General features: G+C 35.4%; 5 protein-coding genes across 5 annotated transcripts; all 5 read left to right on the top strand.

The window, feature by feature from the left end:
• The first annotated feature begins 527 nt into the window (after nt 1–527).
• Nucleotides 528–4,942, top strand: LOC129566312 (copine-8-like). The gene is made up of 5 exons (XM_055442117.1): nt 528–1,344; nt 1,426–1,836; nt 1,935–2,205; nt 2,294–2,513; nt 2,638–4,942. The coding sequence occupies exons 1-5, from the start codon at nt 714–716 to the stop codon at nt 2,761–2,763; spliced, it is 1,659 nt and encodes a 552-aa protein (XP_055298092.1). The 5' UTR covers nt 528–713; the 3' UTR covers nt 2,764–4,942.
• On the top strand, nt 4,724–7,672 carry LOC129566311 (copine-8-like). Its single transcript, XM_055442116.1, has 4 exons — nt 4,724–4,832; nt 5,032–6,323; nt 6,431–6,487; nt 6,592–7,672. The coding sequence occupies exons 2-4, from the start codon at nt 5,270–5,272 to the stop codon at nt 7,152–7,154; spliced, it is 1,674 nt and encodes a 557-aa protein (XP_055298091.1). The 5' UTR covers nt 4,724–4,832; nt 5,032–5,269; the 3' UTR covers nt 7,155–7,672.
• Nucleotides 7,673–12,740: 5,068 nt separating this feature from the next.
• Nucleotides 12,741–15,868, top strand: LOC129566310 (copine-9-like). The gene is made up of 2 exons (XM_055442114.1): nt 12,741–14,589; nt 14,790–15,868. Exons 1-2 carry the CDS (start codon nt 13,482–13,484, stop codon nt 15,401–15,403), a joined length of 1,722 nt encoding a protein of 573 aa, XP_055298089.1. The 5' UTR covers nt 12,741–13,481; the 3' UTR covers nt 15,404–15,868.
• A 107-nt stretch (nt 15,869–15,975) lies between these two features.
• LOC129566309 (copine-9-like) lies at nt 15,976–18,632 on the top strand. Its single transcript, XM_055442113.1, has 2 exons — nt 15,976–17,807; nt 17,962–18,632. The coding sequence occupies exons 1-2, from the start codon at nt 16,640–16,642 to the stop codon at nt 18,579–18,581; spliced, it is 1,788 nt and encodes a 595-aa protein (XP_055298088.1). The 5' UTR covers nt 15,976–16,639; the 3' UTR covers nt 18,582–18,632.
• Nucleotides 18,633–20,360: 1,728 nt separating this feature from the next.
• Nucleotides 20,361–24,170, top strand: LOC129566308 (copine-9-like). Its single transcript, XM_055442112.1, has 6 exons — nt 20,361–21,176; nt 21,244–21,902; nt 21,983–22,222; nt 22,286–22,360; nt 22,484–22,656; nt 22,723–24,170. Exons 1-6 carry the CDS (start codon nt 20,680–20,682, stop codon nt 22,858–22,860), a joined length of 1,782 nt encoding a protein of 593 aa, XP_055298087.1. The 5' UTR covers nt 20,361–20,679; the 3' UTR covers nt 22,861–24,170.
• Nucleotides 24,171–24,230: the final 60 nt, after the last annotated feature.

The raw sequence follows: 24,230 nt of genomic DNA, 5'->3' as shown, positions 1-24,230 counted from the left end.
TTATTATTTAAATATTGAGTGAAGCAATTTTCTAAAAGTTATTTTCAGTAGATGTCAATTTTATATTATCAAGACAGATAGTAACACATTGTAATCAGAATTGCAACATTATCAATGTCAAATCAAAAGTCATTCATCGAAAGTTTTTCTTCTGGAATTTTCAAAAAAAAAAATTGTTTTGCTATGAAGTTTTATAAAAATAAAATTCATATTATGATGATACAAGCTTTCATTCGTTTATCATCAATACCTGTTGCAGCTTGAAAGCAGTCACATTTGTTGTCAAATAGATACATGAAAGGGGAAGTGTTACCTATTATTCCACCGTTGCCTTGGAATATTACATTCCATAAATATTGAGAGGGAAATTCAAACCACATGTTCATTCATGTGCCTTTTCAAAATGAACTCACTGGAATGGAGCAACCATTGTTCTCCACCGACATTTATTATAATAAAATGCGCACACTCCAAACATATTAAAGTACTCCTCACTTGACCGTATGTAAATGACAACTGTATTTCTCAGTGACATAAAGAATTTCGTGCAAACCATTACCTTATCGAAACTTCTGCACAATAGCACGGTAATTTAGTTGAGTGTTTGTAGATTTCACTTGCATCAATTTATTCAAAGCAACAGTTGTCCAAATAGAACCATATTTATAGTATATACATAGTGCACAGTCTCAAGACAATCGAAAGTCGACAAAATGAGTGAAGTAATTGCACCATTTCTGAAGAGTTCGCTGCCAACAACGCAGGTCGAGTTGACCTTGAGTTGTAGAAATCTCCGGAATAAAGATTATTTAAGTAAATCGGATCCCTATTGCAAGGTATCGATGAAAGAGCCATGGCAAGATCATTTCTCTGAAGTTGCTCGCACTGAGATGATCAAAGATTGCTTGAATCCGCAATGGGTGAAAAAGGTCATTTTGGACTATAACTTTGAAATGATTCAAAAACTTCGATTCGAAATTCGTGATGACGACGACGGAGAAGAGTACGATTTCTTGGGATTTTTTCAAACTACACTCAGTGAATTGGTTTCATTTTCCGGGCGACAATTCGTTGGTCGACTCAAAGGTGAAGCGCCCACGGACTTTGGCGAAATCATTGTGGTATGCGAGGAGGTGATTAGTTGCAAGCAAATTGCTGAGATTCAATTTCGCGCGGAGAATTTGCCAAAGACATCGTGGTTGAGTGGCATCAATCCGTTTTTGGTCATATCAAGATCCGTCGAAGACGGTTCGTTTTCGGTGGTTGCAAAAACGGAAGTAGTACATGGAAAACAGAATCCAACATGGAAACCGATAACAATCCGAGCAACGACACTCTGCAATGGTGAAAAATTGAAGAAAAAAAAAACGATTTATTCGATCAAGAAACTTCTTTAATCTTTTTAATGATTGTGAACATTCGTAGGTGATTTTGACCGAACAATCAAGATTGATTGCTATGGCCACCGAGGTGATGGAGATCATAAATTGTTGGGAACATGCTATACGTCATTGAGAGGACTTAGTTCGCAGAATGATTGCATGATTTTTTTCAATGAAAAAAAGAGAAAGGAAAAGCCCCACCATACGGCTGGTGAATTGAAAGTGCAAAATATTCGAATCGTTGAAGAAGCGACATTCTTGGATTACATCAAGAACGGAACACAAATGCATTTTGCCGTTGCCATCGATTTTACTGCATCGAACGGTGTTCATACCGACCCAAATTCGCTGCATCATCTTAGCCCAAACCGTTCGAATTTCTATGAAATTGCACTGCGTGGAGTTGGCGAGATTATACAGTATTATGATAGCTCGAAAATGTTTCCGGCGTTCGGTAGATTTATATCTTTCACTTTGTCGATAATTTGTCAATAATTTCATTAGTTGACTTCACGTTAGTTCAGCTTGATTGTCGTCATTTTTCTATTTTAGGCTTTGGCGCCAAACTGCCACACGGCAATGTTTCACATCAGTTCCCCTTAAACGGCACACCCAGTCATCCGTATTGCGATGGCATCGAAGAAATCTTAACTCATTACCGCAACCAACTAAATACGGTGCAACTCTATGGACCCACCAATTTTGCCCCTGTGATAAACAACACCGCTTTTATTGCAGCCCAATTTCAAGATGGTCGTCATTACTTTGTGCTATTGATAATCACCGATGGACAAATTTCCGATTTATTTGAAACGAAAAGAAGGTAATGCATGGGAAGAAGTCCAAACTTCTTAAGTTTTACTTAAATTTTCTTTACTTTTATTTTTCTCCTTTCATTCCACCTTTTAAAGCATAATAAATGCATCGTCGCTGCCCATGTCCATCATTATTGTAGGCGTTGGAGATGCTGAGTTCGACAACATGGATGAATTAGACTCGGATGATGTTCGTTTGAATATCGGAAATCAGGTTGCTAAGCGAGATATCGTACAGTTTGTTCCTTTGAATAAATTCCTTTCAAACAGTGGACCAAGTCGATTTATAAAATCTCAAGCCGATTTAGCGAAGGAGGTGTGTGACATATTGAAATTATTCCTTTTGAATTTTGCTATTTTTTTTGGAAATGGATGATTCATCAAAAAATGCTTCATACGTTTTATTTATTTTCATTCTAATTTTTTTTCGAATTTCTCAGGTCCTTGCAGAAATCCCGGAACAGCTGACTAGTTTTATGAAATCCCATGGATTTGAACCACAAGTGGCGGCACAACACCTGCCTCCAGATTCAACCGTCATTGTGCCAACTGCACCGCTATCTTAAGCTTGTCGCACAATCTTTTAATTTATCTACTGTTTCGATAAAAACTTAATTGCGACTTTTAAGTGAAAAGAATTGCCCTATTGCATTTTGAAAATCATTCGTAGTTATTCGTATTATTTTGGTGTATATTTCCGTATAGACGTGAACAATCAATTAATTACCGTAATCAATGTCAATTTCGATAGAAAAATCAACTCATCAGTATTTTACCTTTATATCCTATCAATAATGTATTTTCACATTCAATTCGTTCAATACACCAACGTATATCTGGAGGAAAAGCACAGTGTGACAGCACAGAATGCAGCCATATTTCGACAACGCAGCACATAAACAAACTGATGGAAAAGAATTGTCAGAATTGTGAAAATCTTACATTCATTCGATAGCATTCCATCAGTTGCGCACATTCAACTACAGTCAAGGATATATATATATCGTACGACGATTTGATCATTTTAACCGTTAGTTAATTAAGTGATTGAATGAATCATTATTAATAACTGACTTAAATTGTTTTGTATGTAAAATCCCTTTGGATGTCAAATTTTAATAAACGTATTGTTTCCAAATGGAATTATTGGAAATTTGGAACCAACATTCCCCTATTCTCAACACACATACGTACTATTGTTTATAAACAATAACATTTGCATGCACTAAATTGAAGCTGCATTTGCACGTCAGCTGCTCTACAACCACTGTGTGGAATAAACAATAGTTTAGTGTAATGTCAACAGAGAGAGTTCTACTTTCATATTCATTCAGTTCAATTTTTGTTTTCAAAGAAAAAAAAACAGAAAAAATTTATTATATCTTTCAAAAAGAATTAAATCAATTTAGAAGTGACCACTTTGAATTTTCATTTGAAATGCAAAAAAAAAAACGAAATGAATGAAGCAGTTCCGCCATTTCTGAAGAGCATTTTGCCGACAACACAAGTCGAGTTTACTTTGAGTGGAAAAAATCTCCGAAACACTGATTTTCTGAGTAAATCGGATCCATTCTGTTTGATCATACTAGGTCAAGAATCTTCATTGAAGATCTGACAAAAGTGCTTTCTATCTTAAATACGGGTTTAATAGACTGACTTTGCGATAAGATGTGTTCATGTTCAAATGTATATTTGAATCCCATTCCAAGTCGTTTTTAAATTAACAACCAACATGTTTCAAATATTTCTAGAGCGCTATACGTTTTGCAAATAAATACATATATATTGCACTGTATTTCATTTGATTACAAAGGTGTTTTCAATATTATAATCACTATAAAATGAAACGATAGTCATCGTCTATTTCGATTTTGATCGAACAAAGCTAGGGGCTTCCATGTATATTCCATCCAAGAAATATACACCATAGATGACAGTCATACGAAATATTCACAATACTGGCAAAATATGCACCATATTCACGGAATATACACGATATTCATGAAATATACACCTCATATTCACGATCGGTAACAAAGATTCGACATTGCCGTAAACACATATTTTTTACATGCTGTGTATATTCTGTGAATATGGTGAATAATATACACGGATTATATGCAATATTCACGAAATATTCACACAAATACGAATGTATATTTTGACTTAAAAGCCCCTAGGAACAAAGTCTACTGGAAGTTACAATTTTTTCTGTTCATTTTTTTATTCTTCAACGGTCTTTTTGACCCAAAAAATGCTCAATTTGGGAACATTGCATTAGTTTGAAGCAAAACTAAAAAAGAGCATATTACTGTTGTTTCTTCACCTCTAGATCTTTGACTTCATTGCCTATAAAATTGGGGAAAAAATTGACGCATATGTCCTGTAACAAAAAGTGCTTTCACATAATATACACCAACGTATATGTGATAGCACAGAATGCAGCCATATTTTGACAAAACAGGCCATAAAATAACCGATCGAAAAGAACTGTCAGAATTGTGACAATCTCATATGCATTATTCATTTGATAACATTCCATCAGTTTCACACATTCAATCATCTGATGGCAATTTATGTATCAGAGTTTTAAGAAATATACATTATTCGACGCAAACACGCAATAGTTCATTAAGTGATTGAATGAATCATTATTATTATTAATAACTGACTAAATTATTGTGTTTTGTTTGGAAAATCCCTGCGAACGTCAAATCCAAATAAACTTTCTGTTTCCAAGTGGAATCGTTTGTGTTTGGCCTTTGACGTTATTCATAGACAAATATTAAATTATCATGCGCATAGTCAATGCAAGCAATTTCTCCTATTTTCAGCATATACATACAGTTGTGTATGATTAATAACATTTGATGCGGCATTTGTAATTCAGTTGCTCTACAATCGTTGTGTGTGAAACATACAATAATTTAGTGTAGTGTAGTTTCAGTAGAGAGAAAGTTTCGCCTTCATTTTTCGTAAAGAAAAAAAAACACAAAAAATATTATATCTTTCAAAATGAATTAAATTACTTTAAATTTTCATTTGAAACGTTAAGAAAAAACACAGAACAAAATGAATGAAGAAATTGGGCCATTTCTGAAGAGCACTTTGCCGACAACACAAGTTGAGTTGACCTTGAGCGGTAAAAATCTTCTCAATACAGATATTCTGAGTAAATCCGATCCATTCTGTTTGATTTCAATGAAAGAGTCTTGGCAAAATCGATATTTTGAAATTGCTCGCACCGAAGTCATCCAAGATACGCTCAATCCAGAATGGGTGAAAAAAGTCATTCTGAACTATAATTTCGAAACGATACAAAAACTTCGGTTTGAACTTCGTGACGAGGACGACGGTGACTATGACTTTTTGGGTGTTTTCGAAACAACGCTCAGCGAATTGGTCTCGTTTTCGGGACGTCAATTCGTTGGTAAACTGAATGGACAGACAGGACAAGATTTTGGTGAAATCATTGTAGTTTGCGAAGAGGTTGCCAGCTGTAAGCAAATAGCCGAGATACAATTTAATGCAGTGGGTTTACCATCTTCCGGGTGGTTATGCCTTGGTTTGACTGGTCGTGATGCATTTTTGGTCATATCACGCAGCAACGAAGATGGATCTTATTCGGTTGTTTCGAAAACCGAAGTTGCACACGGAACACAGAATCCCCTTTGGAAACCATTTAGCATTCGTGCAACGACACTTTGCAACGGAGATTTCGACCGGACTATCAAGATTGATTGCTACGACCATAAGAATGATGGAGATCACAAGCTGATTGGAACGTGTTATTCATCATTGAGAAGCTTAAGCGCTCAAAATGAACCGCCCATGATTTTGATCAACGAACGAAAACGTAAAGAAGATCCAAACCATTCGGCTGGCGTTTTGAAAGTGTACAAAGCTCGTATTGTTGAAGAAGTGACCTTTTTGGATTACATTAAAAACGGAACGCAAATGCATTTCGCTGTGGCCATTGATTTCACCGCATCGAACGGTGTACACACCGATCCAAATTCACTGCATTTTTTGAGCTCACAACGATTGAACTTTTACGAGCTCGCATTGCGTGGCGTTGGCGATATTATTCAGTATTATGATAGCGCGAAAATGTTTCCTGCATTCGGTAAAGCATCATTCTTGTGATACAAACTTTGACTATTATTTCCATGAACGCAACTCGAAAATTAAGTTTCATTTAACTGATTCTTGTTACCCTTGATTTATGTCCAGGTTTCGGTGCAAAAACACCGCCGACTTTCCAGGTTTCACATCAATTTCCCCTCAATGGTAAATTCTTGAAAAACGTTCTTGTATAGTTGGATATAATTATTATATCCACTGATATTTTTGCCAATATTAATATTTAATCGGAAATCATTACTTTTTCACAGGAAACCCAGCTCATCCATACTGTACAGGTATTGAAGAAATTCTGGTTCAATATCGCAACCAATTGAGTATGGTCCAACTGTACGGACCAACAAACTTTGCCCCGGTAATAAATAACACGGCTACCATAGCAACTCAATTCCAGGATGGGCGTCATTATTTCGTGCTATTGATAATCACCGATGGACAAATTTCGGATTTGCATGAAACAAAACGCGCCATAATAAATGCATCCGCTCTGCCGATTTCGATAATCATTGTTGGCGTTGGAAATGCTGAATTCGATAATATGGACGCATTGGATTCAGATGATGCTCTCTTGAGTGCTGGAGGTCAACGTGCCAAGCGAGATATCGTCCAATTTGTTCCATTGAACAAGTATCTGTCGCGCAACGGACCGGATCAGTTCATCAAATCACAAGCTGATTTAGCTAAAGAAGTTTTAGCAGAAATTCCACAACAGCTTACCTCTTTCATGAAATCACACGGAATAAAGCCACAAAATGCGACTTCAAATGTGCCTCCAAATAATTCAAACATTGTGCCAACTGCACCCATGTCTTAAAATAGATTTTTAAGAGTATTTTTACAACAAAAAGAACTATTTTTAGTCACACTACTTACTATATTCTCATGCCTGGTGCTCGAATTTTTTGTTTTTTAAAAGCTTAGATATAATCAAAGTTTTCTGCTTTTTTTATTGACGTACAAAAAATATTTACAAAAGTTATGACAAAAGTGCTTTCTATTTTAAGTACGGGTATAATCTATTTAAGATAGAGATAGAGATAGATAATTCATTCCAAGATTTGTTTTAACTCACAATCAACATGTTTCAAATATTTCTAGAGCTCTATACATCGTGCATTAAATATATATCTTTTATTTGTTATTTATATATTGAATTGTATTTTATTCTATTCTGAAGATTTTTTTTATATTAATATTACAATCATTACAATGAAACTATTGTCATCGTCCATTTCAATGTCGAATCGAACAAAGTCTATTGAGTTTTACAATTTTTAATGCTTTTAGAATTGAATATTTACTAATAAAGTGAGTTATTTTGAATCTTCAAAATTGTTTGGGTATTCTTCCATTCCAAAATGCAGAATTCATAATTGCCAGGCTTTGTTATGCGCTAAATCCATCACGCTGAATAAATTCATGCGATAGATTTATGCGATAAATGTGATGCGCTCGCTTTGCGGTGAACGAAGTCTGTTGCTTTTCAGTTGTTCACGAATGAACGTTCATGCTTTGCAGTGAACGCATCGCTAAGCGGCAGTGAAGATCAACAGACCTCGTTCACCGCATAGCGAGCGCATCATTTATCGCATAAATCTATCGCATGAATTTATTCAGCGTGATGGATTTGGCGCATAACAAAGCCTGATAATTGCATTTCGGGTTCGCTTGATCGTATGGAGAACCGAAAATTTTCGTGCCATTTAATCAACAATTGTTATAACCTGTTCCGAAAAGGAAGCTTTCGACTGATCCTTGTGTTTGTCGGCGATTTACATTATCTGGTGGATTTATTGCCGTGTTATCTTGGTGGAATTGGAAAAGAGTTGAAGGGGCACCCCAAAGGAGAACTCTCATCAACCGGAATCGGCGAATGACATGAGTGTTCATGTACGTGTATTGTTGGTTGTTGTCTGGCAAATAAATTGGAATTTCATAGATGAAATTCGGACGAAGGCACAATATCGGTGAAAAGTTGATTTCGCACACTTTTAACGAATTGACAACTGCTTTTCCGGTATAGCTGTATTTCTCCGTCGAATTGAATGTTTCCTTCTTAGCTCATCCAATGCAATCGTGTCGTTTGGATAATAGACAAATATCTTGGAAATATTCAATCAATTCGCTGTGCCATTTTGGAACTGAAAAAGTTGTCCGATCCACTGATGACTTGAAGTAACCGGGTGATTCATGATCGGTGTCCCTACGATCAATTAGTCCAGTTCCATCAGATTCCCAATAATTTAGCCAATGTACAGAACAAGGGGGAAACTACTACTACCGCGTAATTCATATTAATACAATCTAGTACAACACAAATTCTGAAAAATTTCAAAAAATTCTGCGCAATTCAAAACAATTCCAATCGATTCCGATGCTCCTTAGTCAAATTTGGTGATGATCAACTCAAAATATCGCAAATATAGGGACATTTACCATTCATTTGAATGCATATTGAAGATTTTTACTTCCAAAACATATTTGACTTGGTTTGATCTACAAGACTCAATTCTAGCTCTGTTTTCCATTTTGAAAATATTTTATGTATCATAAAGCCTTTACCTATTTGAAGTGAAATATTGAATTGGAAGTGAGACCTATGTACAATTAAAACGCCATATCTGAAGTTATTTCGATAAGATTGAACATCTATGCGCTTAAGCATTCCTTTGAGATGCTAAATGACCCTATATTTGCAATTTTTGAAGTTGATTATCATCAAATTTGACTTAGAAACATCGGAATTGATTGGAATTGTTCTGAACTGCGCAGAATTCTTTGGAATTTATCAGAATTGGTGTTGAACTAGATTGTATTAATATGAATTATGCGGTAGTAGTAGTTTCCCCCTTGGTACAGAAGCATTACCAAAGCCACAAAACAATAGAACTACCGAAAATATCAACATCAACTTTAACGAAAAACTAACGAAAATGTTTCTTATTTTGATGCTGTAGAATTGAAGAAGGAAATGATTAAAGTGTGACTCAACAGAGAACTGTGGAATAGACGAAATGAACGGGAATTCCTTAGATTGTAAAAACGACAGCATCAAATGTTATCAGCGATATTTTGTAACATAAAATTGAGCATTACGAATAGATTTAGCCGAATGTTTCTTTTTTGACGAAATATGATGAATATGAGACGCACGTAAGCAAGTATCACACGATAATATCGCCATATCTGCCTCATGCGATATAGAAAATATGTGTTTTGGACACATTGAACAATTTTGTGAGTAACTGTATGTTTAATTATATATTTCAATGGCAATGAGACAACTCAGTAAAATATACTGTAACAAACACAATCTGTTTTTTAGGATGTTTTTCGTATTATTTTTCGGACGAAATTGAGGTCTTCTAGGTCAATTTTTGTATTTTGTCAGGACGATTTTTGTGATATTTAGGATGATTTTCGTAATTTATAGGACGATTTTTTAGTTTTTTAGGACGTTTTTCGTTTCACCCAACTTTAACGGCAACATTGTTTTTAGTTGTTCAGCTTGGATTTTATGCCTATATTGAAACGTTTTCGAATTAATAGATACACTTTGTCACAATGGAAAGTAGCTTCGACTGATTTGTAGACGCCGTAAATGTATAGCTATTTATACACCAAATTAATTGGAGATTGATCAATTGATATCAATGATTTAGGAATCAATTTGAACAAAAAGATACTTTCATCAGTGATATACTATCAATGTCTTGATAAATTGATATAATTCGTGTTTTCCTTTTCCGTTTTGTTGATAATATATTGTTCCCTGCTCGATCAAGTCACCGAACTATAATTACATATTCGATGAAGAAAATCGCAATGTCATCATTTCATTACAAAAACCACTATTATTGGGTAAATTATTTAAGAATTTGCAACATTTTTCGGTCTTTCCTTTCATAACGGTCTTTTTGAAATCTAAGATTAAAAATTGCATTAGTTTGAACCATAAATAAGAAGAGCAATGTACTGTCGTTTCTTCAGCTTGGGGTCGTTGACGTCATTGCATGTGAAATTGAGAAATAGATCCGTTAACGAATTAGACTTGTATCGAGTTTGCCGTGCGTTAGTTGTAAAAAAAAACAAATGACGATATAGAAATTATTTCAACGCCAGTTTATAAAAGCGGTAAGTTTATTGAAAAAAGTATAAAGAACAGTATTAATTATTATTAATTGGACAGAGAAAAATAGTTTCAACTTCCAGTGCAACAAATGTCAATCGATCGACGAAATATGCAATTCTTCTTCCTATTTTTTTCTTCAAGTCATTTCAGGATCAATTAGATGTCAACGCGGAGCAGGCGAATGTAAATTTCAATGTAATGACATTGAAGGTTCAATACCGGTTATCTGTATTCCGGAGTTGTTATACTGTATGCAACCGTTGAACACTACTTGGAAAATACCATCCGATTTGATGCAATGAAAATATTCGTTGACTTATGTAAAAAATGTTGCATACATATAATAAATTCTATTCAATGTTTTGATATGTCCATTATATACCTATAAAGCGAAAAAAATGCAATGTTGCATCTTGCGACTATCAAATAAATCGAAAGGTTTGAAAAAATCAAACTCATTCTCTTGGTTCAATTAGTTCCAATTCGAAGCCTATCCTTCAGTTGAAATCACAATAATCACAAGTTCTTTTTGAATTTGCTGGAAAGAAAAGGAAAATCTTTGTGAATAATGGCTGCATTTCGTTGCGGTGAATTAGTTGAATTCAACCATTAGATTTAAAAGAAAACCAAACACATTTGGTATGGTAATTAGTTTTTCGTTGCAATGTAAGCTCAATAATCGATCAACAAATAAAATATGGCAAAATGTAATCATTTCAACGCCAATTTATAAAATTGGTGTGTTTACTTAAAACGAAACGCAGTTTTCAAAACGCAACGAAATAGTTTGGACGGAGAAAAATAATTTCGACTTGCAGCAACAAAACAAATATATCAACAAACGAAATATGAAATTCGTCATTGTATCCTTTATTGCTGTGATATTTATTGCTACGATGTATCCGGTTCACGCAGATCCGGCTGGTAAGTGTAATTTTTCTCAGGGACGTTGAAAAAGAAATTGAAAATCTTTGAGGAAAAGATTGAGAACATAGAAAGAAAATATAAAGATTTATTGAGTGAATACTATTTACACGAAGTTTTGAAAATGTTTCACTTGCTCTAGAATATGATAAGTAAGCTACAGTACCACAAAATTAAATATGATTCAAATGTTCGCTGCAAATTGGTCGTGTTCGTCAAGCAAGCAACGAACAGGAAATACAAGAACTTCACGAACATGAACATTTTGTACTATCTGATCGTGTCCAGCCACACCTGGTCCACACATGTTTCTCTCTCTTTAATCGCATCTTGTCAATAAATGATTTTTTTTTTCAATATTTAAAAAAAGTGTATGGACCAAACGAAGCTGATAAGGTGTGTATAATGGGAGGAGGTAGATGTAAAATGAAATGTAATAAGGATGAGTTAACGCTCCAGATTTGTCATTCTCCTTCCAAATGCTGCGTACCAAAAAAACCATTCTAATTTTTCAAACACGTTGAATGTATCTTTAATCAGAATTTAAAGCAATAAAAATGTTCATTTGTTCATGAAAGTGGCCAATTTGATTTGTTTTGAAGATACTGCTAGTCAGGAAGAAATTGGCGAAATACATTTTGAATGCCAGTCTTTTTATCACTTTGTAGTCAATGCCATCTCTAAACCAACTCATTGATTCATTAAATATTTCGAGCAACTTGTTTCAATCGTGTGTGGCTTGACTAGAATATAATCAACTTTAATTTTCGTACTTTCGATCGTATGATGTGCGTACAGAGTACTCGCCACAAAGTTGATTGCATTTTCAATGAAACCAAACACATTTTAATTGGTAATTAGATTCAATTCACTAGCGCGATAATCAGTTAACAATGCATTGATCAGCGGCAATAATTTCGACACATTAAATTTGAAAATAGTTTCAACGATAGTTAAAAGCGGCGATTTTCTTTACCAAAAGACATATATATTTGTTCTTCAATTTTTATTTAAAAAAAAGAAGTTATACACTGGTTGGATGTATGGATTAGAATGGGGGTTTTGGTCAAGGGCGTAATAATCGTCCAATACCAGAACCGTAGCGTAGATCAATGATACACTGGTTATACTATACAATGATACACTATATATACACTGGTTATGTGACCTATTGTAATATAGCGACGTCAATCAGTACACTAACTATTTTAAATAATGTTTCAATGTATTTTCGTTCATTTGGTCACAAATAAAAGCTATAAATTCATGTTTTCAATTTTCCAACTGTAACTTTAAATATTTTCACATTTGCACAGAACGCAGCCATAGAAATGTTATCACAACAAGTTGTCACAAAAAAAAAACATTCATAAATTTCGTCTTAACTTGACAGCATTGCATCAGTTTGCTAGATAAATTGAATATTTCGTGTTGTTTTCATCTAAAATTGAACGTATGCGTCACCAGCGTTCTGGCGAAATTGTGAAATTAGTCAAAGCAATTTGGTTCAACGGTTTCATGAGTTAAGCCGCTGTAGACATTGTGTGGTCTATAAGTGCGTGTGTAAGGGAGTTCACATACCGTCATAGTTCAAATGCCGTCTGTGCTTTGTATGTAAATGAATTTACCAGAGCCGACTCATTTCGCATTCAGAAGAAGTGCTCTTTACGTCTTGAACAACAACAACAACAGATAGCAACAGTAACTGCGCAGCCGCATCCCCTCCAAAATAATGCTTATCTTAGAGTAAAAGGCTGGTGTTATTCGAACAAAAACTTTTCAGAGTGAATATTATTCATTGTAGTGAGATAGAAAACAGTCCAAAGCTGTCAATAGCTGACAAAAGTGCAGAAATAAAAATACTTAGTTTGACTTTGTAATTTCGTTCATTTGACAAATTCACTTTCATTTCGTTTACAAATACTATTTACAACTATTCGAAACAAATCAACGATAAAAAAAAGAACTGATTTATATTCTACACGTATTACAGTTATTAGACTTTTGAAAAAGTCAACAAGTGTTGAAACAAGTGAATCGAAGAAAAAAAAACCTAGAAAACCAACAAAACAAGATAAGATAAAAATGCCACCACCACAGTGGTCCAATACTGGCGCAACGTCAGCCAGATACATAACAGATGATCAATTGGCGCCGTTCGTCAAAGATTTTTTGCCTACCTCACAAGTGGAGCTGACACTGAGCTGCCGAAATTTGATTAACGCTGACATCATTAGCAAATCGGATCCATTCTGTATAATTTGGATGAAAGAACCATGGCAGGATCAGTATTATGAAGTTACACGCACCGAGACTATTGACGACAATCTCAATCCACAATGGGTAAAAAAAGTGATTTTGAACTACAACTTTGAGACGATCCAAAAAATTCAGTTTGAAGTTCGTGACGAGGATTTGAAGGGATCTGATTTCTTGGGACGATTCGAAACAACTTTGAGCGATTTGGTATCGCACAACAGCCGTCAATTCGTTGGAAAACTCAGTGGCATACCGAATCGAAATTGTGGCGAAATCGTTGTGGTTACCGAAGAAGTAACAGCATGTAAACAAATCATTGAAGTTCAATTCAGTGCACAAGATATAGCCAGAACTGGGTGGTTGTGTTTGGGATTGTGCAGTAATGACCCTTTTTTGGTCATATCACGTTCGAATGAAGATGGATCATATTCAGTAGTTGCTAAAACCGCGCCAGTTCTATCAACACAACATCCAACCTGGAGACCAATCACAATTAAAGCAACGACACTATGCAATGGTGATCCAGACCGAACCATCAAGCTCGATGTTTACGACCATAGAAACAATGGAAGTCATAAATTGATTGGAACGTGCCATTCATCGCTTAGCCGCTTGAATTCACCACACGAACCGCCCATGAACTTGGTGGACGACGAAAAACGCAAGAATAATCCCAACAATTGTACCGTTGGCGTATTGAGAGTTGACAAAATCAACATAACCGAAGATGTGACATTTTTGGAATACATCAGAAACGGGACACAAATGCACTTTGCCGTGGCTATTGATTTTACAGCGTCCAATGGAGTCTATACCGACCCAAGATCACTTCATTATTTGAGCGGAAACCGCTTGAATCCATACGAAGTCGCACTCAGAAGCGTCGGCGAGATTATTCAAAACTACGATGAATCACAACTATTCCCGGCATTTGGTTAGTTTAATCACATTTTATCGCTCAGTTTCTGTTGTTTTTTCATTTTTTTCATGTCTTTATTGAGTCTTGTTATGGGTATATCCATGTTCTTGTTTCTAGCGCTATGATTTTAAAGTTTTGATAAATTATAAAAATTTACCGTTTAAATTGCAATTATTCTCATTCAAATTTCCCTCTTTTTCATTCCGAAATGTTAGGCTTTGGCGCGAAATTGCCTCCAACTGGCCAGGTGTTCCATCAATTTCCATTGAATGACAACCCATCACATCCGTATTGTTCCGGCGTTGAAGAGATTCTCAATCATTACCGTATTCGAGTGAAAAGTGTAACACTTTATGGGCCAACAAATTTTGCTCCGGTGATAAACAACACAATTTCCATTGCTAGTCAATTCCAAGATGGTCGACATTACTTTGTCTTACTCATCATAACCGACGGCATCATTTCTGATATGCATTTGACAAAGCGTGCAGTCATTGAGGCATCTTCACTTCCAATTTCGATCATCATAGTGGGTGTCGGTGATGCCGATTTCGATGCAATGGACGAATTAGACTCAGACGACGTTCGCTTAACTGTGGATGGTCGCTATGCCGAAAGGGATATCGTACAATTTGTACCGCTAAATAAATTCATGTCCAAAACTGGATCATTCATCAAGTCACAAACCGACCTTGCAAAGGAAGTTTTAGCTGAAATTCCTGAACAATTGACGTCTTTCATGAAATCACGAGGAATTCGACCACAAATTCAATCACAGAGTGTGCCACAAAATACATCATCCGTTTATCCAACTGCACCCATTTCATAATATACTTAAGAGCATTCACCTTTTAATGATTACCTCATTTTGTTCCGAAAAAAATGGACGAAGAATAATTGTATTCAGAAAGAAAAATCATCAACATTTTTACACTCAATACTGCCTATTCAGTGTTTTGAATCACTTTTTTTGCTTTTTAACGCAATTGCACATTTACAATTGCAACAATTTTATTAAAGTTAGTATGTTTAACACACATACGTGAAATGTCTATCTAAAACAATCTTCTGAATATTAATAACATTAAAGGATATCGCGGGTGGATTAAATATTTATTTAATATTGAGATTCTCGAAGGCGATAAAAGAATATAGTACAAATAAGTTTTCTCTTGAAATGATATTTGTACGCCTAAGTTTTACCACAAGTCATATGTGTAATGTTTTCCATCTCACGTCCACCAAACGGGCAACTAAATACAGTAAAAAATAAAGACAAAGAGCAAAAATAAAAGTTTTAGCAATGACTCATTATTTTCGCGTGTTGTGTGCATTACATTCAATTTGGCGAAAAGCTTGAGCTATTTTTAGCATCAATAAAGTGTCGCCGTTCTAAAAATAAACTCATTAGATTATGCTGACGTCAATGCCATACCCTCTCTTGAGACCAGGCCCATATCATATATTAAAATTATGATCATGTGGCAAAATTTCGGAGAAAACACAACAAGCATTCTAACATGCTATACCTTTCCAAACTATATCATTTGGAATGAGATGACTGACTCATAGCAAACAATAAGGGGATGGAGTACAGAAAAAGCAGCGCAGACTCATTCACATCCAAACATAAATACGCGCGTCAAAATACAATACAAAAAGGATGCCAATATCAAAATAGCTTCATTCTTGGAATGCATTTTGCATTCGAGACATTTGTTTTGGTTGTTAGTAAACAAATAAATGTGTGGCGACGGTAGCAGTCGTTTAGGGTGGATTTTTGTTTTATTTTTAACTTTTCAACCACATTTTTGTCGCTTCGTGTGGAAAATTGTAGCAAACAAAAAAGAATCGATTTAATTGTGTCGCCTGATTGACTCCATTTAAAGCGATTGATATGGAGTGAATAAAGCGATTTTCATCCAGTCATCAAGTCAAACATTCAATCAAAAGTTGTGTTCATGTGGTTAGTGTGATATTGAAATTAAGTGGAAAAGTTTACATTTTTTGATTTTGTGAAATTAGATTCTTGCAAAACAGAGGGAAAAGTTTTTTTTGGTGAAAAATGTTAGCCGTTCACATCAATGTCTCCCATGTACGAAGGTATCGACGACGCAAGGTAAGTCCGGAGCGAACGAAAAATTCTTTGGAGTATTTGACAAATGAACAGCTTGCAGTCTACTTTGAAGAACAATCGAAAAGTAATTTGCCCACTTCACGGATTGAATTGACCATCAACTGCAAGGATCTGTTCACAACGCATATTATTCGAAACAAAACCGACCCGTACTGCGTTGTGATGATGAAACGAGAATGGCAGAAGAATTACAAAGAAATCGCACACACGGAAACCATCAAAAACACCCGTAATCCCAATTGGACAAAGAAAATTCATTTGGACTACAACTTTGAGATAATTCAAAACATTCGATTTGAAATCCGAGACAAAGGTTTAAAAGCGGGCGATTTCTTGGGGCGATATGATACTCAACTGAGTAAATTGGTATCTTGCTATGGCAGTCAAACGGTTGGAAAACTCGCTTGCAGCATCGACGGGATTGGTTACAATGATTGTGGCGAAATTATTATTGTCGCCGAAGAAGTGCCAAGTTCCAAACAAACTGCAGAGATTCAATTGCGAGCGGAAAAATTGCCAAAAGCTTGGCTCCGCAGTCACAAACCATTTCTTCTCATTTCAAGATCGAATGAAGATAGCTCATATTCGGTTGTTACAAACACTGAACCAGTACATTCGGCCAAAAATCCCATATGGGAACCTTTTTCGATACCAGTTGGCATTCTGTGCGGAGGTGACTTTGATCGTTGTTTCAAAATCGATTGCTACAACTACCGCGATGATGATAAACATAAATTGATTGGAACGTGTTATGCATCGCTGCAAAATCTGAAAACAATGTGTTTAAATGGAGAGTCGCGGAGTTTGGTGAATGAAAAGAAACAAAAAACAAGACCAGACTACGTTCCAACAGGTGTGTTGAAGGTGGAAAAGATGAATATATTTGAAGACATTACATTTTTGGACTACATTCGCAATGGAACCCAAATGCATTTTGCTGTCGCCATTGATTTCACTGCATCGAACGGTGTTTATACCGATCCGAAATCATTGCACTATTTGAGCGAAAATCGATTGAACAATTATGAGGTTGCTTTGAAGGGAGTTGGCGATATCATACAGCAGTACGATAGCACTCGGCTATTTCCAGCATTTGGTGAGCTTTTTATCGATTGAATGCTTATTAATGTGTTCCGATTTTTCTTTGATTTTAAATTAACTGGAAGAGTCGATTATTGTATTTCAATAACATTTTAAACTTGGAATAGCGACTCTGTCTAAACATCCTTTTGATTCAATTTTATCACTAGGTTTCGGTGCAAAGCTACCGCCAGATCAGCATGTTTCGTTCCAGTTTCCTCTGAATGGCAATCCGTTGCATCCGTACTGCACCAATATCGAAGAGATTCTAAAACATTATCGCGACCAACTGAAAGCCGTAGAGCTTTATGGACCAACAAACTTCGCTCCGGTGATTAATGACACCATTAATATTGCAAGCCAGTACCAAGATGGAAAACACTATTTTGTCCTCTTGATAATCACAGACGGCATTATTTCTGATATGCATTTGACAAAACGAGCCATTATCGAGGCATCGAAACTTCCTATATCGATCATCATTGTGGGTGTTGGTGATGCAGACTTTGAAGCAATGGAAGTACTAGACTCAGATAACATTCGTCTAACTGTGGATGGTCACACTGCCGAACGGGATATCGTACAGTTTGTGCCGTTGAATAATTTCTTATCGAAAGACGGCGAATACATCAAATCACAAGCCAGTTTGGCAGCAGAAGTTTTGATCGAAATCCCTGACCAATTTCAAAGCTACATGATATGGAGAGGATTTAAACCGCAGACGGATTCAGATTTACCTGCTAACCCATCGTCTATAGTGCCAACGGCACCGATAGCAGCGAGTTCCTAAAAATAACATTTTACACACAAAAAATGATGAAAATATTCACTCAATTTTACCTCTGCACACAAATTGTACAACAATTTTAACGAGTTTTTTCTCAAACCATTTTGATGTTGTTGTTAAAAGTAGCTCTTACTTGTAAACTTTGCCTTGCGTGATACTATCTTTGAATGTGAATTTGAAAAGTAATCGTGAAAAACAAGACCAAAATCAAAATCCAGACAAATCTATTTCGTTTTGAATAGATATTGTTTAAATGAAAATACCAAAATTTACCTCAGGCATACGTGTACTTTCCTATTTAATAAGGACAATCTATTCATTGTATTTTTAAACTAAATTTTAAGAATTGATGTAGTACAATTTTGCCAAAATTTTACAAATCTTATGACCACTATTCTTTGCGATTGCAGCTTATGCATTTTAACAATTTAGATAAATTTAAAGTATTCAACACATACGTACATTAACTCTTTTTTCACTAATATACAGAATATTATATGCAAATATTGCCAATATTACTTCCATGCTTGAATTTACCGCATATTCAAATTGTATGTTTCTTTGTAATTTCATTCATATATACACGGAACGAATAAAGGAAAAAATTTATGCTACAAAATGGGTTCATTCATTATTATTATTCTGGCTGCTGCTATTGACCTCACTCCGGAAATCGTGACCCAATTTCGACTATCATCGTTCACATCAAGGTTTGCTTACGTCAGAGCGTTGACGCCAAAATGATGACGTAAAGTTTGTCCCACATTGTGACTCATCAGAGACGAAATCCATGGAGAAATCCTACTCCTTTTTAAAGAATTCTCCTTCCAAAATGAATTCATTACGGAGCGAACTCGAACATGGCCTGTTGTTTACATTGCTACTCTACAATATTACTCATTTCGAAGGAGAAAATATTAGCACAGACACTGGAGTTCGTACACACATGACCAGCCGAAACAAGCAAAGGAAAGACAATTAGACTCAAAAATCAAAATTTAGATGAAAAAAAACTACACGAAATTAACTATCGGGAAATTAGATTTTTACATTAGAACACAAAGGATGAAAGCAATTGACAAAATGGCCTGGTTTTAAATGGTTGAACAGACGGGGAGAATCAAATCCGCCAACAAAAAATACTCAACATCATATGCTTAAATGTATTTATTCCGTTATTTATTCGCAATATAAAGACTTCGACAATATTTTACTGCAAATCTTATGACCATTTATGGTAGCGAGAACAAAATTTTAACAATAATCTAGAGACAAACCTAATGTAACTATATTTTGCATATTAAGTATGATGTAACTTCCAAGCAAACATGGTTAGCTTCATTGTAAAACTTGTTTTCATTCATACATACGTATACACGGAACGAATAATGGAATAGAACCATTTTACACTCAAATTCATTCATTATTCTGGCTGCTATTGACCTCATTCTGGAAATTGTGACCCAATTTCGACTATCGTCAAGGTTTGTTTACGTCAGAGCTTCTGACGTCATTGTAGAAAACGATAACGTAGAATTTGACCCACTTTTAGTGACGAAATCCATGGAGAAATCCTAGTCTTTTTTCGAAAAATTCTCCTTCCAAAAGGAATTTACTAAAGCGAACTTGATTGGTTCATTTTTGACATTTAAACCAAAGGAGAAAAGTATGGCGCAAACGCAGAAGTTTGTAAACATGCACAATCAAAACAAGCGAAGGATATCATTCCATTGGTATCTATATGGCACGACAGTGACTCATTAATAGTAGTGGCACAAGCGATAGACTAGCGTTTTGTTTTATTTATTACATTTTCACAAACACATTTTTGTTTGTAATGGAAGAAATTATCGATTTCATTGTATCCCAGGAGCAGTGAAAAACCAAAACATTACCAAACAAGCGATTGATTGAACTACACAACATTGCACTCAAGTGAAATTAATGATAATAATTAAGTACTTTAATACGTAATAGAGAGAAAAAAAAACTGTACGAAAGAATCGATTTTTATCAAACGAATAGTGTGCCATCGTCATATTAGTTGAGTGAATAAGATTTTATATTTTAAACGCGATTATAGACACGAAACAACGACAAAATGGCATTCGGGGCAATGGCAATACGTAATAAGGCTCCAAGAAGAGCAAAACAACCACCACCAAAATTGACTCATTCTTCTCAGTACATCACCGATGAGATGCTATCTCCCTACGTTCCGAGCTTTTTGCCCACTTCACAAGTTGAACTGACCATAAGCTGCAAGGATCTACTGAGCACGCATACGATTCGAAATAAATCGGATCCATTCTGTGTTGTGTCCATGAGAAGACCGTGGCAAGATAAATGGAAGGAGATTGCTCGCACCGAAACGATTGAAAATACGCATAATCCACAGTGGATGAAGAAAGTTATCTTGGATTATAATTTCGAAACCATACAAAATATCAAGTTCGATATTCGTGACAAGGACTTGAAAGCGGGCGAGTTCTTGGGCCGTTACGAAACAACTTTGAGCGAATTGGTGGCTAGCTATGGTTGTCAGTCCATTGGAAAACTCATCGCTAAAACCGATGGAGTGGGTCATAGCGATTGTGGGTAGGTTAAAAAGCTTTAAATTTTATTCGTATTATTTGTTTTTATTTAAAATTCAAATATTTTTCAGCGAAATCATAGTCGTGTGTGAAGAAGTGGTGAGCTGCAAACAAATTGTCCAGATTCAATTTCAGGCTGAAAATTTGCCGAAACCTTCGTGGCTGCGTGGCAACGATCCGTTTTTGGTTATTTTACGGTCAAACGAAGACGCTTCTTATTCCATTGTTACATGTACTGAACCGGAGCATTCAACTCAAGATCCAATTTGGAAGCCAATCACCATTCGTGCGACAAATCTGTGCAACGGTGATTTTACAAGATCCATCAAAATGGATTGCTACAACTATAGAGACAATGGAAAGCACAAGCTGATTGGCTCATGCTACGCATCTGTTTACAACATGAAAACGATGCATGAGAACGAAGAGACAAGGGAATTGGTGAATGAAGAAAAAATGAAGACGAAGCCAGGCTATGTTCCATCTGGTGTGCTTGAAGTTGCAAATATTGAAATTACGGAAGAAATCACGTTTTTAGATTACATTCGTAACGGAACTCAAATGCACTTTGCTGTGGCCATCGATTTTACTGCATCGAACGGTGTACATACAGATCCGAAATCGTTGCATCATCTGAGCGACGATCACATGAACAGCTATGAAATTGCATTGCGCGGCATCGGAGACATCATACAGCAATATGACAACTCTGGTCTATTTCCAGCTTTTGGTAAAATTGATTACAGTTTTCTTTGCCTGTTTTTATTGTTGGTTCACTTTAATCATTTTGTCCTTCCATTTGTTTCACAGGCTTTGGTGCCAAAACACCTCCATCCAATCAAGTTTCATTCCAGTTTCCTCTAAACGGGAACGCACAGCACCCTTACTGCACCAATATCGAAGAGATTGTCAAGCATTATCGTGATCAATTGAACGTTGTAGAGCTCTATGGACCAACTAATTTTGCACCTGTCATAAACGACACCATTTCCATCGCAAAGGGATTTCAAGATGGAAAACATTACTTTGTCCTCTTAATCATAACAGATGGTATTGAATATTGATCGTTAATAAGAAAATCTTTACTATTTACATTTTTTTTCTTTTTACCAGGTGTTATATCTGATATGATTCGAACCAAAAAGGCCATAATTGAAGCTTCGAAATTGCCCATTTCAATTATTATTGGTGCGTATACTTTTGCGATGATTTTTGGATTTTTTATCAAAAAAACATTTGAAAAGAACCATTCCGTACATTTTTTCCAAACACTTTCATTCTGTCTAATGATAACGATTTTTGATCATTCAGTGGGCGTTGGTGATGATAACTTTGAAGCCATGGAAGAGCTGGATTCGGATAATGTTTGTTTGACCGTCGATGATTTGGTTGCAGAACGAGATATCGTGCAGTTTGTGCCGTTGAATAGTTTCTTATCGAAAGATGGCGAACATATCAAATCGCAGTCGGCATTGGCAGAGGAGGTAAAATTGATTGAAATTTTCTTGGCATTTGGCTCATTTTAATAATCTCCCATTTGCTTCACACAGGTCCTTGCAGAAATACCACAGCAGCTGACTTCTTATATGAATTCATGTGGATATAAACCGGAGATACCATCAAGCATGCCACCAAATCCATCGGTTATAGTGCCCACTGCACCCAGACCGACAGAGTCAGATGTTTAAATGAAACATTTCAAAGCTTTTCAATACATGTTAAGGAACCAAGTTATTACAACGAAAACAAATACCACACGTAGTTAGCAACGGTAGCTCAGCGGCGACCAGACAGTTGTCGCTACTAGGGTAGAAGCATGAGAGCAGAAAAGAAGAAGCATAAATAAGATGTTTACTTCTTCTTCTATTCTTCCTTCTCTACTCTTATTCTTCTGTACTAGTAGCGACAACTGCCTGATCACCGCTGAACTACCGTTGCTACGAACTCACAATGTCTATGGAACGATGTGATATGTGGCGCAACTAGGTGATGGCCGCAGAAGTTCTGTCAAAATTTATACACAACCAACTTGACATTCAGTTACATAGTTCAGCTAACCCATAGTACATCCATCCATGGGCTAGGTGCGCCACCAGCGTGAAAAAATATGACAGTATATGATTAATACACAGCACATTGTGAGTTCGGTTGCTACGTGTGACAAATACTAATAATCAAAATTGTCGAATCATTTTCCTCGATACAAATTTTAAAATATTCAACATAATGTGGCTTAGGAGTGATCACTGATCCGTTATCATTGATAACTTATCAATGATGACTATATTACTCAGTAACAGGTTCGTGGTGTCAATAATTTTATTTTATTTTTATTTTATTTTTTATTGAGTATGAGGTGTAAATAACGGGAAAAATCCCTTTTACAATTTATCACCTATAGTTTGTTTTTACAATTTGATAGTTACTTTGGTCAAAGCATTTAAACATTTCAGTCAAAATTAAAAAAGAAAATTGAAAAGTGAGTGAATAAGAAAAAAGTAAATTTAGATTTTTATGAAAGAAAATAATATATTAAATACGTCACTCTGGTTTTCCAAGGAGATTTTTTTCTATGGCTGTTCGATTTAAATGGATCTTAACGATGTTTCAGAAGAGAATAATAATAGGCTTAAAAGCCCAATGATATCTAATTTTTAATGAAATTTCCACGAATAATTATAAAAATATTACGGACCTAGAATCAACGATTATTTACGAAATGAAAAACAATTAGTTACCTCATAAGTATAAATGTAAGCACAAAACCAAAGCGGGTATTGTCACGATATAATTCCGATCGTTCCTTGGTTCGTTGTTGTGTTTCGAACATTGACTGTAATCGTTGCTTCTAATTATTAACCGTGTTTTCGCTTGCTTTACGCGTGTTTTGCTTTTTGCCCTCATTAAAAACGACTAAAATATTATGATAAATTGAAAAAATTAGTAAAAGATTCTAAAAAAGCTAACGAATAAAAAAAAATTAGGTATAAATTTAAAATTGTTTCCATTTTCAATGTTTCGAATTTGCATGAATAAATCTAAAAAATCAAAAATCAGT

Source organism: Sitodiplosis mosellana, unplaced genomic scaffold, assembly GCF_009176505.1.
Source record: "Sitodiplosis mosellana isolate CC-2019 unplaced genomic scaffold, AAFC_SMos_1.0 Smas_scaffold_3, whole genome shotgun sequence".
Lineage (NCBI taxonomy): Eukaryota > Metazoa > Arthropoda > Insecta > Diptera > Cecidomyiidae > Sitodiplosis > Sitodiplosis mosellana.
The sequence above is the reverse complement of the archived record's forward strand: the minus strand, read 5'-3'. Positions and strand labels throughout refer to the sequence as shown.

Coding starts and splice junctions, on each gene's coding strand:
- LOC129566312 (XM_055442117.1), top strand. CDS start 714: ATGAGTGAAGTAATTGCACCATTTCTGAAGAGTTCGCTGCCAACAACG. Junction 1,345..1,425: donor AGCAACGACACTCTGCAATG/GTGAAAAATTGA, acceptor GAACATTCGTAG/GTGATTTTGACCGAACAATC. Junction 2,514..2,637: donor AAGCCGATTTAGCGAAGGAG/GTGTGTGACATA, acceptor CGAATTTCTCAG/GTCCTTGCAGAAATCCCGGA.
- LOC129566311 (XM_055442116.1), top strand. CDS start 5,270: ATGAATGAAGAAATTGGGCCATTTCTGAAGAGCACTTTGCCGACAACA. Junction 6,324..6,430: donor GAAAATGTTTCCTGCATTCG/GTAAAGCATCAT, acceptor ATTTATGTCCAG/GTTTCGGTGCAAAAACACCG. Junction 6,488..6,591: donor ACATCAATTTCCCCTCAATG/GTAAATTCTTGA, acceptor ACTTTTTCACAG/GAAACCCAGCTCATCCATAC.
- LOC129566310 (XM_055442114.1), top strand. CDS start 13,482: ATGCCACCACCACAGTGGTCCAATACTGGCGCAACGTCAGCCAGATAC. Junction 14,590..14,789: donor ACAACTATTCCCGGCATTTG/GTTAGTTTAATC, acceptor CCGAAATGTTAG/GCTTTGGCGCGAAATTGCCT.
- LOC129566309 (XM_055442113.1), top strand. CDS start 16,640: ATGTTAGCCGTTCACATCAATGTCTCCCATGTACGAAGGTATCGACGA. Junction 17,808..17,961: donor TCGGCTATTTCCAGCATTTG/GTGAGCTTTTTA, acceptor TTTTATCACTAG/GTTTCGGTGCAAAGCTACCG.
- LOC129566308 (XM_055442112.1), top strand. CDS start 20,680: ATGGCATTCGGGGCAATGGCAATACGTAATAAGGCTCCAAGAAGAGCA. Junction 21,177..21,243: donor GTGGGTCATAGCGATTGTGG/GTAGGTTAAAAA, acceptor AATATTTTTCAG/CGAAATCATAGTCGTGTGTG. Junction 22,223..22,285: donor CCTCTTAATCATAACAGATG/GTATTGAATATT, acceptor TCTTTTTACCAG/GTGTTATATCTGATATGATT.